Genomic DNA, 18,208 nt, shown 5'->3' on the forward strand with positions numbered 1-18,208 from the left:
ACTCAAACCTCTTGTAAACGTTACATAAATAATAAAAATTGCATTTGTGTGTTATTTGGGGGAAATTTAAAAAGCCTGCATTGTCAGTGGTGCTTACTAACCACATGATTTTTCTTTCTAATCGCACACGCCCACTTGCATGCATTTCTAAAAGCCTCATTTCCTAAAGTTGTCAAAAAGCAGAAATGTCTCATGCATCAATCTGTCTGAGCAACAATTGAGAATATACACCCATCACAACACCAGAATAACATGCAACGAAAAGCAACATGTGAGTTTTGTTAAGGATTTTAACATTTTAAGGACAGCTCTTTTAATTTTAATGACATTTGATACTTGTACTCTCTCATCATGCATTGCCATTTATAAGTCTGTAAAGTGAAGTCATTGACTTCCTGTTAAAATTTGATATTTGGTCACACTAGACCAGGGGTCAGCAGCCTATGGCACGCGTGCCAGCATTGCACGGCCATTGACCAGGAAAATAAAAAATGGCACTCCATGTCAAAAAGCTTGCTGACCCCTGCCCTTGACTAATTCATGTTGTTATGCTAGAGATGGCTCCTCCTGATAAAAGTGTTATATTCTTTACAAAAAAGTACTGTGGTAATATCATAGTACAATAGTGGTAGTTAATAACTATAATACATATTAAAAATAAATGGAATGCTGTGGGACTTTAATGCAAGGGACCCCCAAACATGACGATGTGTTTGCAAGGGACACTCTTTCTAAAATAAATAGGCACTTTTATATTTTAAGGTATAAAGTCCCATTTATACTGTGTGAGAAAAATAGTAAGTGTAATATTATAAAGACAACATGTTGTTTGGAAAATGAAATAATCATCTTTTCTTTTTATCATTGGGTAACGCTTTGAGAAGTTTCCATTTGTTACCATTAGTTAACGCGTCCAGTATCATGAACTAATAATCAACAATCTTTTTAAACAGCATTTATTAATCTTGGTTCATTTCAATTGATAAAAACCCTGTTGTTCATTGCTAGTACATGGCAGTTTGTATTGCAGAAACTACTGTTAACGTATCCAACAAGAAATTAAAATATAATATTAAGATCTGGAAAATATTACTTTGTAATTTATGTATGTTGAGAGCATAATCTTATTTTCTAACATTTTCAATTTAATTGAAAATTGTATAGTCTTTAGAAAGAAGAATGAAAGAATAAAATGGTCAAATTTGGTAAATGTAGATTGCTTTTATTTTTTTGCATTTTACTTTCTCAGAAATGTTCTGCACCTCCCAAACCCCAGTTTTAAACCCGTTCTTTGATACAAAGCGTAGTACTACTGTTTGATTACCATATTCATGTACTTTTGTTTTTATATGGTTCTGGTTTTATAAGGAATTTTGAAAGAATACCAGTTTACTTCCACGATACCACCATGACACTTGCCATTGTATTCAATGAACTCCAGAATACACTTTAGATAACACCATAATACTTACATGGAGTCATGGTCCATAATATCATAGAGACAATAGTAACACAATTGTACTATTTGGTGAGTGGTAGCTAAGTCTAGAAGTAGACAGAATAAAGTAATTCAAAAACACCATAACAGTCAGTAGGACACTTGTATTAATTGAATGTGGCTAAGGCTGATGAAAATGTAATTTAAAAGGCCAAAATGGTCCTCTGAAATATTTTTGTCCCTACGCCATAGACTACAGACAGGGGGGATTTCAATCTGGGGTAAAAACTTGTGCCTCAAAGTCGTAATGCTTATGTACAGATTGGCTTCACAATTTTTTAATTCAAGTAAACGATGACCGCGCGCTTCCGCCCATTGATCAGTGGCGCGCTTCTGGCTTCCCTTGTCCGAATGGGCACCTCAGTGGAACACTCCATTCTGGAAAAGAAGGTACTTCATCGCGGTGAGCGTCCTTACAAGTTTAACTTTTTTACAACAATAACCGGTTGCATCGCACCCAACCTAGGTATATACAATATTAGCGCCTAAATATTTTGAAATGTATCAAAATAGCTTATAATAAAGTTTAATCGACAGCGGTAGTGTGAAGCTAGGTCACCCGCCTCAGATGTTTTGGGAGCGGCGAAGATGAAGAGCCCCTTAAGGCTGCGTTTCCACTGGCGCGGGATAAATCCGCTGAGCTATCCGTTAGCATCCCCATTCATCTCTATGACTGTGCTCAGCTAGCGCAGGTCTCCCACAAAGCCAGTGAAATGGAGGATACCATCTTTGCGTAAAAGCTCTCAAGCCCGGGATCGGGTGTCACGTGACTGATCACGCGTCAATGGAAATAGATAGGGGAAAATATCAATCAATTTCACGCTTTTAACTCTTGTGCGTCAATTTAAAAAAGTTACTCAGAGGTCCTCAGAGGACAAAAATGTCAGCATCAAAAAACCGCCATAAAAATATTATATTTTAACATTATTTTCCACTTTCAGTGACTTAGATTTTTTATCCAACATTAGTCCTGATCATAACTACCAAATATTCATTCATTTTCAGGATTGTAACCCTTTAAATGCCCGTTTGTTTACATAATGCCACTGTTATTTTTAACACACCCACACAATTTTAGCTGCATCATTTATTCAATTGGCCTGCAGTGCTCTATAATACAGCAAACAGAAAATAGGAAAAAAGCATGTATTTGCTCCATAGGCTAAACATGAGAAAAATTATGCCATCTGGTGGAAAATACTAAACATTAAAATTTTGAAGCCATTGCTTGAAAATGAAAGCATAATATCATAGAATTCATGATTTTATGCTTTAATGGCACTGGGATCAAATACTGCAGTTTTAATGGGTTTCAATGAGGACATTATTGTCCTTAAGGTCCTGAGTGTAACTATTTTGTGTACACGGTGTATTATATATGTATATAGGTTATATGTTATAGGAACTGAGGTTGAAATATCAAAATTCCCCCCAAAATACACACCTTTTGAATGGCTGACTTTGGAGAAACATACGTTTTGCCATAGGATGGTGTAGTTCCAGCATCTACCAGCAGGTGCTAACAGGGACTTGCTAACCAGCCAATTCCTGACCCCCCTGCTCACAACGCTTGGAAACAGCTTGCTCCGCGCCGCTGTCAATCCCACAATCCACCTTGCGTGCGTGGCGCTCGGCTTCCATATACATGAATTGAAAACGCTCGTTCAGCTTCGCTCAAAGCACGCCAGTGGAAACGTACAGTCAGTTTTACCAGGCGAGGCGAGTGAACCCAAGTATGAGAAGGACGCGAGAACACATGCGACGAGCACGCGGGAACGATACCGCTGTTACTGGAAATCTGAGCACGTATGCACTGCTTTATTTTGGGTCTTCTGACTGAGAACTTTTGTTTATCGGATGTCAGTTCGTTTCTGTGTGGGATTTCTGGAGTTTTCTTGTGAGGGAGTGCTAGCCCCATTTTCCTCCCCCTTTCTTCTCTTTTTGGTTTTTATCGGGGTTCTTTGGTCTAACGACTCTCTTGTCCCTGGGGTCGCATGGTGCTTTTACGTGAGTCTACGATCCAGATTATCAACACATTATCGCGAATTAACTCAGGATGTAAGGACAAGAGTTGATGTGGGAAGGAACTCCTGATCCAAACACTGATCCCAGCAGATCCCACACGCCTAAGCTGGATAAAGGGATGGTGGTAAGTCATGTTTCTGAACTAAAATCTTAACAATCAACCAATCTCACTGTATTATTCAATGGTTTACTAGAAAAGCCCATTTCAAGGCCTCCTACTGATTTGAGTTACTTTTATTGATGCTGTTGTTGCCTTACAACATCAGCAACACACTCTATATGACACACTGCTATTGTCCCTCATCTAATGTTGCCAGGAGGGTTCAGTGTTTTTTGGGGATAGTTTGAACCCCTCCCTGTCATCAGAGACCATTCCCACCCACCCTGCACTGTTCCACTGGGAGTACAGCTTCTTCATTGGGAATAATTTCATTTAAACACTTTTATCTGCAATTGTAGTGTGCTCTTCATCTATAACCATTCCGTTTGACAGGCATATTCATCCTCTATTGTTTTGCTTCCATCAAAGACACCATCATTAATTACCCCTCATCCCTATCTAACAAAGACAACATCCTCTGAAACTCCACAGTCCTCTTTTGAGTGTTCAGGAGGAAAGATACAAGCTGTAAACTGCATTTGGCATTCTATGTAGGGTGTTTGAGTTGTCTAGTCTATTATTTATTTCATTTTATTTTTTTGGTTGCACAGCACATATCTGATTACTGTTTGCACTCTGCATGGTTTGTTGTTTAAAACAGTGGATGTGCTGGTTCTCTTGGAGACTAAATAGCTGACAACATGTTCAGTTTATTCAAGTGTAAGGCTTGACTTCTTAGGAAAGCCACATGTCTGCGTGAGTTCTTACTCTTCAACATTGACTAAGACTTGTCACTGTTTGGAATATCCTTGACGTGTTGCTACATTTATTTTAATTTCCCCACAAAGAGTTGCAGTTAGGGAAATTCGATAGTTTTGGCATGTAAAGGGCTGTCAGGAGTATCATCTGGAAATGGATGAGGCCAAAATTAAACAGACTTCGTATAATGGGATGGTTATGTTCACTTAACCACCATTTGTTTGTGGTCTCATTAGCTATCCTTTCCATCAAGTCTGGGACACTAGACAAAAGCTTAAAGGGATAGTTCACCCAAAAATGAAATTTACTTACCCTCAGGCCATTCCATATGTATATGACTTTCTTTCTTCAGCAGAACACACATTTTATTTTATTTTATTTTATTTTTTTATTTTTTTAAAGAATATCACCACTCAGTAGGTTCATTCAATGCAAGTAAATGTTGACCAGAACTTTGAAGCTCCAGAAAGCACACAAAGGCAGCAGAAAAGTAACCCATATGACTCCAGTAGTTAAATCCATGTCTTCAGAAGCGATATGATAGGTGTGGGTGAACTATATCTTTAATGGGTCATCTGTCTTGTCAAGTCTTTTCTGTTGCCTGTATCTTTTTGCTTGACTGGATCACCGACCCAAAAATGATAATTCTATCGTCATTTACTTAACCTAATGTCGTTCCAGACCCCTATGACTTTCTTCTGTGGAACACAGTAGAAGTTTTGAAGAACATTCACAATAGTGGATTGGGTACAGGGTCGGTCAATCTCCAAAAAGGACAACAACAAAAAAAGGATCATAAAAGTAGTCCATTTGACTCATGCACTAGCCTACAGTGCATCCGGAAAGTATTCACAGCGCTTCACTTTTTCCACATTTTGTTATGTTACAGCCTTATTCCAAAATGGATTAAATTCATTATTTTCCTCAAAATTCTACAAACAATACCCCATAATGAGTTTGTTTGAAATCTTGGCAAATTTATTAAAAATAAAAAACGAAACAAAATCATATGTACATAAGTATTCACAGCCTTTGCCATGACACTCAAAATTGAGCTCGGGTGCGTCCTGTTTCCACTGATCATCCTTGAGATGTTTCTACAACTTGATTGGAGTCCACCTGTGGTAAATTTAGTTGATTGGACATGATTTGGAAAGGCACACACCTGTCTATATAAGGTCCCACAGTTAACAGTGTATGTCAGAGCACAAACCAAGCCATGAAGTCCAAGGAATTGTCTGTAGACCTCTGAGACAGGATTGTATCGAGGCATAGATCTGGGGAAGGGTACAGAAAAATTTCTGCTGCATTGAAGGTCCCAATGAGCAGAGTGGCCTCCATCCGTAAATGGAAGAAGTTTGGAACCACCAGGACTCTTCCTAGAGCTGGCCACCCGGCCAAACTGAGTGATCGGGGGAGAAGGGCCTTAGTCAGGGAGGTGACCAAGAACCCGATGGTCACTCTGACAGAGCTCCAGCGTTTCTCTGTGGATAGAGGAGAACCTTCCAGAAGAACAACCATCTCTGCAGCACTCCACCAATCAGGCCTGTATGGTAGAGTGGCCAGACGGAAGCCACTCCTCAGTAAAAGGCACATGACAGCCCGCCTGGAGTTTGCCAAAAGGCACCTGAAGGACTCTCAGACCATGAGAAACAAAGATTGAACTCTTTGGCCTGAATGGCAAGCGTCATGCCTGGAGAAAACCAGGAACCGCTCATCACCTGGCCAATACCATCCCTACAGTGAAGCATGGTGGTGGCAGCATCATGCTGTGGGGATGTTTTTCAGCGGCAGGAACTGGGAGACTAGTCAGGATTGAGGGAAATATGAACGCAGCAATGTACAGAGACATCCTTGATGAAAACCTGCTCCAGAGCGCTCTGGACCTCAGACTGGGGTGAAGGTTCATCTTCCAACAGGACAACGACCCTAAGCACACAGCCAAGATAACAAAGGAGTGGCTATGGGACAACTCTGTGAATGTCCTTGAGTGGCCCAGCCAGAGCCCAGAATTGAACCCGATTGAACATCTCTGGAGAGATCTGAAATAGAAGAATGACTGTGCACCGACGCTTCCCATCCAACCTGATGGAGCTTGAGAGGTCCTGCAAAGAAGAATGGGAGAAATTGCCCAAAAATAAGTGTGCCAAGCTTGTAGCATCATACTCAAAAAGACTTGAGGCTGTAATTGGTGCCAAAGGTGCTTCAACAAAGTATTGAGCAAAGGCTGTGAATACTTATGTACATGTGATTTTTATTTTTATTAAATTTGCAAAGATTTCAAACAAACTTCTTTCACGTTGTCATTATGGGGTATTGTTTGTAGAATTTTGAGGAAAATAATGAATTTAATCCATTTTGGAATAAGGCTGTAACATAACAAAATGTGAAAAAAGTGAAGCGCTGTGAATATTTTCCGGATGCACTGTATATTCAGAGTCTTCTGAACTCATATGATAGCTTTTGATTGATTGTAACAGGCATAAATTAAAGCATTATTCCCTGTAAATCTTGTCTGACTGCTGCGCTTACCATTCACTTTTTCATTTACAGATGAGCAGCTTGGACATTCTGTATGAAAATCTCCTTTTGTGTTCCACCGAAGAAAGCAAGTCAAGCCGTGAAAGACATGGGGGTGAGGCGGGCGTTTATGGGTGAACTATTACTTTTAGTAGCCAACTTAGTTTTCATAGTCGGCATCAGTTTTGGAGTAAAACTTATTGTGCACGATCTTTGCTAGGCGTGAGATGCACCATTGTGGTGCAGCAGTTGGCAGTCAAGGTGTTTAATTACCGCCACAGCATCCTGGTCTGGCATCCTGAGGGTGTGTAGGAACTTGGCAATATGTCTATCGAAGTTCCTGTCTGTAAGATTTACAATGAACATTTGAGAGTCAGAGGGCTGTTATTTTGTGTGTTTTTTTCCATTCTTTTGACCGTGTTGATTGGATTTTCTCGACGCTGGCAATCGTTTGTAAGCGAGTACAGTAAAAATCAGTACAGTTTGACACTAATGTCTAGAGTTCCTTCTTGATCTTAAATGTTTATGTAGAGCATGGAACAGCCCATATGTAGTTCAGCTTGCACAATTTACTCATGAATAATGAATTTGTACTGCATAGGCTGTATTCCAAAATACATTTACTCAATATAGGCATAATAAAGCTAGGATATGACATGACATACTGTTTGTTATTAGTGAAAGCATAAAAAATGGCCTAGTTCACCCAAAAATAAAAATTTTGTCATTATCTTCTCACCCTCCAAGCTCTGTTCTGAAAATGTATGCTGTTATTTTTTCTGTGGAACACAGAAAGATGAAGGTGAAATTCGTAACAGTCTTCATGAAGCTTTTTTTCCCCATACATTTACAGTTCATAGTGACTGTGGCTTTCATCTCCAAAAAGACCAAAAACACCATAACATAGCCCTTGTATGGCTTCAGACTATAAGACTATATAAGTGCATAAGTTGCATGGACTACTTTCAGCAACCTGGTCTCAAAGAATCATGTTATTATACGTTCACTCTTGCAAAAATGATTTTTATGTGGCTTGTCCGTATCGCTGCAGTTACTCCTAGAGGCGCTAAAGCAATGACTTTTATTCTCTTTCACACAAATCACAAGTAAAACGACAGATTATTAGTTCATAAACCTTTATTTTTTGCCCCATTTCTCACTAAAAGTTATAGCACATGTAAGGCGATACATTTAACATCTGCATTACATAACCAACTACATTTACAAGCTTGTTCAAGTGCGATCGAATTGTGCGGTAGCTCAACTGACAAAGCGTTGCGCTTGCGAGACAAAGGACCGGAGTACGAGTCCTGAAGAGCATGTGAGTAAACACTCTAGCCAAAAGTGTCATAGTAGCACCACAAAATTATGTGGTTGCTTCAGCAATTGCATTTTCCTCTCACAAAAAACAAAAAAAACTTTTTTTTTTTTACCTTTACTCTCTAAGTTAGGTTTAGGCTAAATGTTTACAGTAGGGAGGTAGGTTTTGTTGGTTTAAAATTTGATAAAACTCTGTTTAGGAGAAGATTTTACTCCCTATTAGTGCCACACAGTTGACATTTTACTATGAAACTGCAGTGACTTGTATAAGGAACCACATAAGAGCATTTTTCGAAAATGTTGCCACAGTCATGAAATTTTCTTGAGACCAGGCTGCCTTTAAGTGAGCTTGAAAGGCGTGGCCACTATGAACTGTTGTTGAATGGAAAAGAGCTGTGTAAAGATTTTGTGTTCAATTAAAAAATAACGGCATTCGGAAGAGTAGCCTAAATAAACTGTTCCTTTAATCTCATTTAGGAACAGTTCTGTTGGAAAAAACATTTCACGGTGTCCTGAAATGTTTAGGCTGTCTTACAGAAAATATAGCTATTCTTAGGTCTTTTACAAAGCAAGGCCCATTTGGAGCTATAAATGATGAAAAGAAGAAGCATATCAATATGCAAATGCAAACAGTCCCACACGGAGACATGAGCATCACATGTTCATAACCTCAGAGAAAATGACACTTTCATCAGAGGCAGCTGTTATGCAACCTACACCTCCCCATCCTTCACTGCCACTTGGGCTGCTGTAGTTACAGAAAGAACTCCTGAATGTTAAAGAGAGAGATGGTAGACTGTATAATGCCCGCCAATCTTCATTTTTATCATTATCTTGTCCATTTCCTGTTTACTGCTTGAGTTGTGTGTCTCTTCGACATCGTCCGCTGACTGCTTTTTTTCTCTTTGAATGAAAAGGCTGAACCTCCATCTAAAACATTCTGTTTTTCAGTTTCATTTGTATGCATTTTTTCCCCCTTGAAGTTTAATGTGTGAGGTTTTATGATTTAATTCAGTGAGGCTTCACACTTTCAAGGAGATGCCATTTATGGTTTCATCCTCAGAGGAAAAGTGATGCTTGTGCGTATTTTGTGGCTGTTTCAGCTTTTGAAATCTTAAAGAAATAGCCTAGTTCACCCAGAAATTAAAATACTCTGTTTTAGAGCTGCATGATTCTGGATAAATTGAGAATCACGATTATTTTGCTTAGATTAAAGATTGCGATTTTGATGGAAAAAATGCTTATTTCAGTGATTTACAAAACCTGGACATAAGGGTATTAAAGTAGCATGCAATTTATTAGAGGTTCTGACAAAATGCAATAAAGTTGTAAATCAAATATTAATGTAAAATGTTGTTAGTCCACAACAGGGTGCAACTAACACATTATAAACCAAACAGCACCTTGTTCTTCTTCTTTTGGCTGCTCTTGTTAGAGGTTGCCACAGCGGACCATCTGTGATGTGCATATTTGACTTGGCACAGGTTTTATGCTGGAAGCCCTTCCTGATGCAACCCCCAGTGGCTGGGGGACTCTCACTCACACCTATGGGGCAATATTTGAGTCTCCAATTCACTTAAACTACATGTTTTTGGACTTGAGGGGGAAACCAGTGCACCCAGAGGAAACCCACGTGAACACAGAGAGAACATGCAAACTCCACACAGAAAGGCCCAGTTGAGCCGGGACTCGAACCTGGGACCTTCTTGCTGTGAGGCAACAGAGTTCTAACTACTGAGCCACTGTGCTGCCCAAATAGCACCTTGTTACAACAACAAAAAAACAACAACAAAACAATCCTGTTAAAGGTGCATCAAGTTTCTCACGTGCTAAGCAAAAAGCAAAACCAGCGGAAAAAAGCTTCATTAACAGTTCTGTTTTAACTTAGTGTAGCACTGGTAAGAAAATATGCAATTAAACACTTATTTTACAAATGTTTTATAAAAAAACCTTTTTTTTTTTTATCATGGCTGCACCCTGCAGTTTGTAAACCACTGTGCTGGACAAACGGCTTTGGTGTTGTGTTTTAGTTTATTCAGCTTCTCGTGCAGGAGCCTTGTGTTTTGTAGATGCCATATAAAGTTTAAAGGTCGACATTTAAAAATGCGTCTTGAGGTGAATTTCACTTTTAAATTTGACCGCCTTCCAAAGGTATGCCACAGGAACATTAATATACATTGCAGAATCATTGTCATTCAGAATGTGGGTGTCTGAATCGAGATTGCTATCTTTTAATGATTAATCGTGCAGCTCTACTCTATTTACTCAAATTCATGCCATCCCCGATGTGTGTGACTTTCTTTTGCAGAACGAAAGCGAAGATTTTTAGAACAACATCTCAGTTCTGTAGGTCCATACAATGCAATTGAAAGTTTACCAAAATGTTAAAGCGCATAAAAAAGCACAAAGGCAGCATAAATGTAATCCATACGACTTCAGTGGTCAGTCTATGTCTTCTGAAGCAATCCAATTGGTTTTGTTAAGCACCCTCAAATGAACCTTAGAGCACCCTCAATTGCAGACCAGGGCAAACTACTGCCCGCGGGTCGATTTTATCATGAATGTTTTTTTATTAGATTTTTCATTTATCTGGCTTTGGGACCTATCGCTCATCCACAAGCTTTTAATATGCTCAGGGTTGCCAGATAATAGATGCAAACACCACAATCAGATTTATACTTGACAAATTGGAAATATTTCGTCTTATGTCATAATTAATTTATGCAATCTGGCAACCATGCACGCAAGTGTGCACACTCTCCTCTTATAAAACTTAGCGCTCAATAGTGCAGTATAATGCTCAAAGAAAAGTGTGATGCAGCCACTCCGTGTCCATTCGTGAGGCTCCTTGTGCTGTTTAGTGCCAAGTCTGTGAGCAAACCTTTTCAATGATGAACTTTAGTAAAATCGCACACAGAGGGGACACGCGAGTAAAACCAGGCGAGAGAGGAAAATGTTTGTTCTTTGTGTTATTTGTAAAATGCTGAAGTCCCTCACACCTGTATGCGAATGTTACTCTGGCAGTAATCATTTGTCAGTGTCATGCAGCCTGTTTTATTCAGTGGTGTGCTGAATGGGATACCAAACAAACCACTGACGAGACTCACATCTTGACCCATGAGCGTGTAAACGGGTTGATAATGTTTTGAGAATAAAACAGCTTTGTCCACTTTGATGCAAACATTAAAATAAGTTTTAAAATCTATCAAATCTGAATATTTTATTTTAATATTAATCCAGACTCCTGATGTAGTGTGTTAAGTTGAATACTAAATTACCATTGCATTGAAGTATGGTAAAATAAACAATTAATAATTATACTCAGTTTTACTAACACATGATAGAAAAGTAGCATCAAAACTTCAAGCAATTGCAGAATGGTCCCATCAGTCTGTATACACTTCAGAAAATTGTGCATCATTCAGTGAGTGCACTACTACTTCTGGGCTTAAAAGATACAACTATGCAGAACTTTTTATCTTCTCTCTTCCATGTTCTACTTAACGGCTGATGTGGCCCCTTTACCAAAATAATTGCACACCCCTGCTCAATTTAATATGTAAGATTAATACTGTAAATTGGCAAGCAGATTTCCTTGAATCCCAGCAAACACACAAAAATCCCTGCATTTTGTGAACACACATAATGGCGCATCAACTTATAAACATGTATGATTTTGCAAATCAGTCTGTCCTAATTTGCAGTCGCAGCATTTTGCTAGAGACCGATCATGTGAAAAAAAACAAAAAAAAGAAGAAATAAAACTTTTCTTTACATTGTTTCAGTAGCATTTAAACATGATTTAATCTATTAAAAATGTGTAATTACGATACATCTCCACTTTATACAGAGCACCCCCACTATTTTCAGAAGCCCCCTCTGTGATTTTGATCTGGAACCGGGCCTGTCTGTGCCCCTGCTCATTTAATGGCCTATTCCTGCGCAGACACAGCTGTGACCTCTTTCTCAGACTTAGATACAAGCTCTGATGCCCTTGGTACTGATGCCCCTGGGATAAATGGCAGCAGAGTCACAGTTTAACCTCTAGAATCGTCATGCCCTGTCAGCCCTCACAGGCTGAGCATCGCTTTCTATCTCTATCTCGTTCTCAAACGCACCTTTTAGATTTTCTTGCATTTTATCAAAGATTGTTTTTAGAAATAAAGGTATTAAAGACCATGGCTATGTTTGAAATGGAATAAAGTTTTCTATTTACTTAATACTGAATAAAAATAGGCCTATTTGAAATGGTAGGCATTATTCTATGGGGAAAAAAAACCATTTCAAATTGTAGTATGCTACATTGTTCTCTCTCAGCCAAATGATTGTTAGAATAAGGCACTTTTCAGTGCAAAAATAGCTAGAAACTTAATGTTAATTTCTGCAAATAATATATATATATATATATTTTTATTATTTATTTATTTAATAATGAGTAAAAAAAAATGCCTTTACTATGCCTTTAAAGGGGTAGTTCACCCAGAAATGAAATTTCGTTCATCATTTACTAACCCTTTCCAAACCTTTATGACATTCTAATTTGGAACACAAAAGGAAATGTTAAACCGAATGACAGCCTCAGTCATCATTCCCTTTCATTGTATGGGAAAAAAAAAACATGCAATGAAAGTGAATAGTGACTGAGGGGCCGTTTAAACGACTACGTTTTCAACTAAAAGCGGAAAACTTTTTATGCGTTTTGGCTGTTCATTTACACGACAACGGCGTTTTGGGGCCTGAAAACGCAAACTTTTGAAAACGGATTTCAAAGTGCAAGTTTTTGAAAACGATGCCATTATCGTCTCCGTGTAAACATACAAAAATGCGAATTTGTGAAAACGATGACGTCATGTGCACGCATATGTGTACTTCAGAACAACATGCGAGACATTCAAAACTACAACGGCGGACTATAGGACTGTGTTTGTGCTGCTCAAGATTTTGAGTTTATTGATGCTTCTCCAGCAAAGTGTAGATTTACTACATCACTACTACGACCAGCGATCGCCATCTTCATTGTTTGTATTCACCGCTCTGTGGAAGAATGCTTATATGCGCAGGCGCATAGTGTTTCTTTACAAAGTGACATCGCCAACTACTGGCCTGGCATGTATAATACAGCGTTTTTAGTCGTTTTCGTGGATCTGTGTGAATGGGGATCATTTTGACAATGTTGACGTCTATACGCAAAACTTTTCAGAAATGCAAAGGTTAAAATATTTCCGTTTTTAGTACATCGTTGTCGTGTAAACATACCCTGAGACGACACTGCTACATACTGCTTCTACCAAGTGACGGATGACTTTGTGCCAATCTCTTTTTTTTGGTCGTGTAGCTGTTTAGGTCAACAATAAAAGATATGGAAAATATTTTCTTCTCCCTTGAAAAGTTGATAAGCCTGTTTATTTTGACTTACACAATTATATGGGTAGTTCCATTTTATATTTGGATTTGGCATTGTTTTTTAACCTTGCGACCCTCCATCTATCTATCTTACTTCCTCTGCATTACCTACAGTGACTGGACAGGCTAAGTTTCATTAGACCAAAAAGACATTGATGACGTGTAAACGCTGACAGCTTTTGGTGCTAATACAATCTGCCCTAGTCTCTCCGTATGCTTGCTCATGCAAACAGTCCAGTGCTTTGTCTAACTTCAGAATAGTCTTCTATTAGCCTCTCTCCATCATTTCCTCATTTCCTCATCTCATCATCCTCCTCTTTTTTTTTTTCTCCGTCTCTCACGTTGTCCCAGCTGGGATGCAGAGGAGAGTGTTTAGTATGCCGGCAGCACATCTGAGCCTTTCCTGACTCCCCATAGAAAGCAGGACAGAACATTCGTCCAGCGTGCAGAGGGAGGGGGTACTGTGGGAGCAGAGTTTCTAAGATCCGCTCTAGGAATGTCCATGATTCATTTGACCTTGCTTTTACCCAATCCGCAGTTGTCCCTTGTCGTCTCAGACACATGAGTTTTGCCTCATTCTAGTATTTGAGGGTTATGTAGATTTTGGAGCGATATTATTATTTTTTTTTTTTATCCCCCACTGGACAGGACTCAGCAGTTTTGTTTGTTTTGTTTTTTTTTCTGCTGGCTAGTCAGGCCGTTAGTTCAGATTTGTGCTCACCATGCCAATGTTTTCACTGGCCCCACCACAAAAATATATTTTAATTTTAGCAACTTATTTTTATAAGGCCTGAAAGGACTGCACATATATTTCATTAAATGTGGGGGAAAAAACAAGGTGCAACAAATAATGTTAATAAATTGTCAAGGAGTTGCATTAAAACGATTCATCAACACACTATTCCTGGAAAAAAATGGCTTGTAGTGATTTATCTGTTTTCATTAAATAAAGGTTTTAAAATATTCAAGTTTAATAAAAAACAAGCTGCAACGAATAATGTATTACATTTTTTTTTCTCCAATTTTCAAGGATAGCTGGAAAAGTTTTATTGGCCAAGATGTAAAGTAACACAATGACAATTCGTAATGCACTTTTCCTGGGAAACAGTGGCATACAGTGATTTGTTTTAATTTAACCCATTCAAACTAATGCTTTCAAACTTTCAAAAATTCAAATTTTAATTAAACGTAATTTAATGTAAAATGTGCTTAATTTTCCTGAAAGTAATGTCATAATGCCAAAAATCTTAAGGGACCTAATAGTAGACTTAATTTAATTTTTGCAAAATACTGTAATTCATTTTCTTTTCTTTTGATTTTTGGGCTAAATTATGACCTGGACCATTCTTTGTAAGTTTCACCTATAAATGTGTCACTCGGTTTGCTAAACTGTGGTAGATATACTTGCATGGCTAGTGTGGGCAGGATTCATGCCTAAAATCAGTTTCATGTGTGATAAAAAACATGGAGTAATGTGAAAATACAGAGCAGGATGTGTCTTGAACACGTTAACGTGTGGAGGAACTTAAGGCATATACGCCTATTCTTGGGCATAATGCAAAGTGGAGTTTAGTCCTCCAACTTGCCCAATTAAATTTATGTGCAGTCACTGGTGTGCATTTATCATGTATATCGTCGCTGTCTGATGAAAAACACGCATCTCCACTTTTGGCAGTTTTTACTTTTTACCATAAACTGAATGCGGCAAATTACCTCTTCCTACTGTTTGAATTGTGCATCGAATTAATCAATGAAAAGATGTTTAATAAGGCTATCTGTTTAACAAGTATCTCTGTTGGCCTTGAGAAGTGTCCATCAAAACTGCAGATGTTCCGCCCGTATGTTTTGAAGAAAGCAACTAATTTACATCAGCTGTCCAGCTGAAGTGTATTGAAGAGATTTCCCTGTCAATCAAAGCCATTCATGCATGCACAGTGTCAGGTGGCTTTAAAAAGTAGACTATACCAGCCATATACGGTTGCCAGATTTCCATCTGTGCAAAACCGTGAGTGAAGGCTAATTCTGACAGGAAATGTATGCATTGGACCCAGAAAATGCATCACAAAACCAAAATGTCCACTCAACAACCAGATTAAAAACCATAGTCATAAAACTGTTTTTGATCTAAAATAGTAAGTGAAAGCTCAGATTATATCCCAAAATAAATTCTCTAGCAATCGATAACCTACCGAGTTCTGGGAACAAGAACAGTTAGACTCGAGTCTGTAACTGAACATGCGCCATTGGAACCCATGATAAGAAAACCGTGTATGTCCACGTTCACTAACAATCAATTAAAACAAGTCCAAGTCCACCGGCACACCTTGACCTCTAAACATCAGTGTGCACAATTGATTACATTGAAACTGAAATCGTGATATGATGTTGCACGATTTCGAACCGCAAAGCACATTTTAATCAAAATAATGCCACTTCCTTTCTCCATTGCGATCAGTTTAATTTACACACATGCTCACTTGCTCAGTGAAGTTTAATGGAGACTCGCATGTGGTAAAAACAAACAGTTTGCGGAATACGCAGAAATATGTGCCTGGTTTTGAATTCATAACATGTATATTACAAAACAAAGAAAAAAGCAGTAAAAAGTAGGTTATGTGCTGGAGAGAATAAACTCTTTTGCACATCAAACAGCACAAGCACTCTGTCAACTCACCTGAAGCAGTAACCGCTTCACGTTAAACTGTTTGCTTATGATCTTCTTTGAGGTGTTTATAAAGTGATCTCATGCGCTCGACAACTTGGGCCGTGTTTTTTCCACTTCAACTTGTTTCTGTCATTTTTCAAACGAGTTTCATCATGCAACACATTTTTCACAGTGCTGTTAAGCGACATCACTGGAGCTTCTCTGTGCTCGCAGCATATATCCAACTAATCGATAATGAAATTTGTTGTCGATGATTTCCATTATCGATAATTATCAATTGTATCGATTAGTTGTTGCAGCCCTAGATATAATTCTATTTATCGTGCAAAAGGTGACTAATTACTGTGTTATTTTATATTCATTTTATAAGATTGTTTATGAGAAAAATAGTTTTTACATGCCCTTGAAAATTTTATTTTTTGGAGATACGTGCTTTTCATCAGACAGCGACGATATGGTACCAACACAGTATTACTTTGACAAAGAAGCATTCCTTCCAAACCATTACATCTTACTGAAATATGTTAGTTTGGTCTTTCTCGAATATGGCATCCACAAACTCCGCTCCTAGACTTGTCTTCAGCATATCTGCAGGTTTTCCTTCCCATGAGTTTGGGACAAAGCTGCTTAGTTTTGGAAATTTGGAGGTGGGTTTTGGGTGGTGACTCTTCAAGACAATTGACAATAGCCTCTAAAGCATCTTCTGCTTGAGTGACTTAATGGCTGCTGTCCTATTGTGTTGTTTTGAGATCAGATCCAGGACACCTGCTGTGAGCAACAACGACTGAGGAACAATAATCGTTATGCCCAGTTCCAGTTTGATGACATCTCAAGGTCATGTTCTGAAGTCATTAGTGTTGTTACCACCATTAACAACCTGTCCAGGTGATATTCTTCTCACCACAACTGTACAGAGCAGTTATCTGAGTTACCATAGACTTTGTCAGTTCAAACCAGTCAGGCCATTCTCTGTTGAACTCTCTCATCAACAAGGTGTTTCCGTCCACAGAACTGCCACTCACTGGATGTTTTTTGTTTTTGGCACCATTCGGAGTAAATTCTAGAGACTGTTGTACGTGAAAATCCCAGGAGATCAGCAGTTACAGAAATACTCAGACCAGCCCGTCTGGCACCAACAATCATCCGTGCGATTATCTAATCAGCCAATCGTGTGACAGCAGTGCTAAAGCAGTGTAAAATCATGCAGATACGGGTCAGGAGCTTCAGTTAATGTTCACACCAACCATCAGAATGGAGAAAAAAATTGATCTCAGTGATTCGGATTTGACTACGAATGGTGCCAAAAACAAAAAAAACATCCAGTGAGCCGCAGTTCTGTGGACGGAAATGCCTTGTTGATGAGAGAGGTCAACAGAGAATGGCCAGACTGGTTTGAACTGACAATGTCTGCGGTAACTCAGATAACCGCTCTGTACAATTGTGGTGAGAAGAATATCATCTCAGAATGCTATTCTGAGATGCGGGTTGGCGCTGTTTTGTTGGCAGGATGGGGACCTGCACAATAGTAGGCAGGTGGTTTATAATGGTGTGTGTTTGTGTGTGTGTGTGTTTTGTTTACAACAAAATAGTGTTGGGTGAGAGAGCTAAATATCGCAACTTTTTTCAGACTTAGTAAAAAAAAACTTTTTACAAAAAAAAAAAAACATTTTAATACATGAAAAATACCACACAGGAAATTAATATTTAAATTTGTTGTATCAGTATTTTTTTAATAGACAGTTTAAACTCTAATCTGCAATTTTGCTTCTAAAAGTTTAAACCTGAACAATAATAAAATTTGAGGTCAACCGATATTGGATTTTGCCCAGGGGTGTAGATTCCCAATAATTAAAACAAGCAAGTACATCCCCCCCCCCCATTATTTATACCATGATCAATGTAAATATGTAAATGCTTC

The 18,208-nt window shown here is 38.5% G+C and overlaps 1 protein-coding gene across 1 annotated transcript in view; it reads left to right on the plus strand.

Annotated features, from left to right (window-relative positions):
• The first annotated feature begins 115 nt into the window (after positions 1–115).
• The window catches only part of LOC127453246 (rho GTPase-activating protein 33-like), a 74,674-nt gene continuing 56,581 nt past the window's right edge, over positions 116–18,208 (plus strand). The window contains exon 1 of the mRNA XM_051719494.1: positions 116–271. Coding sequence (XP_051575454.1) covers positions 253–271 — 19 coding nt within the window. The 5' untranslated portion in view covers positions 116–252. The remainder of the gene's footprint in view (positions 272–18,208) is intronic.

This window comes from Myxocyprinus asiaticus, chromosome 15 (assembly GCF_019703515.2).
Source record: "Myxocyprinus asiaticus isolate MX2 ecotype Aquarium Trade chromosome 15, UBuf_Myxa_2, whole genome shotgun sequence".
NCBI lineage: Eukaryota > Metazoa > Chordata > Actinopteri > Cypriniformes > Catostomidae > Myxocyprinus > Myxocyprinus asiaticus.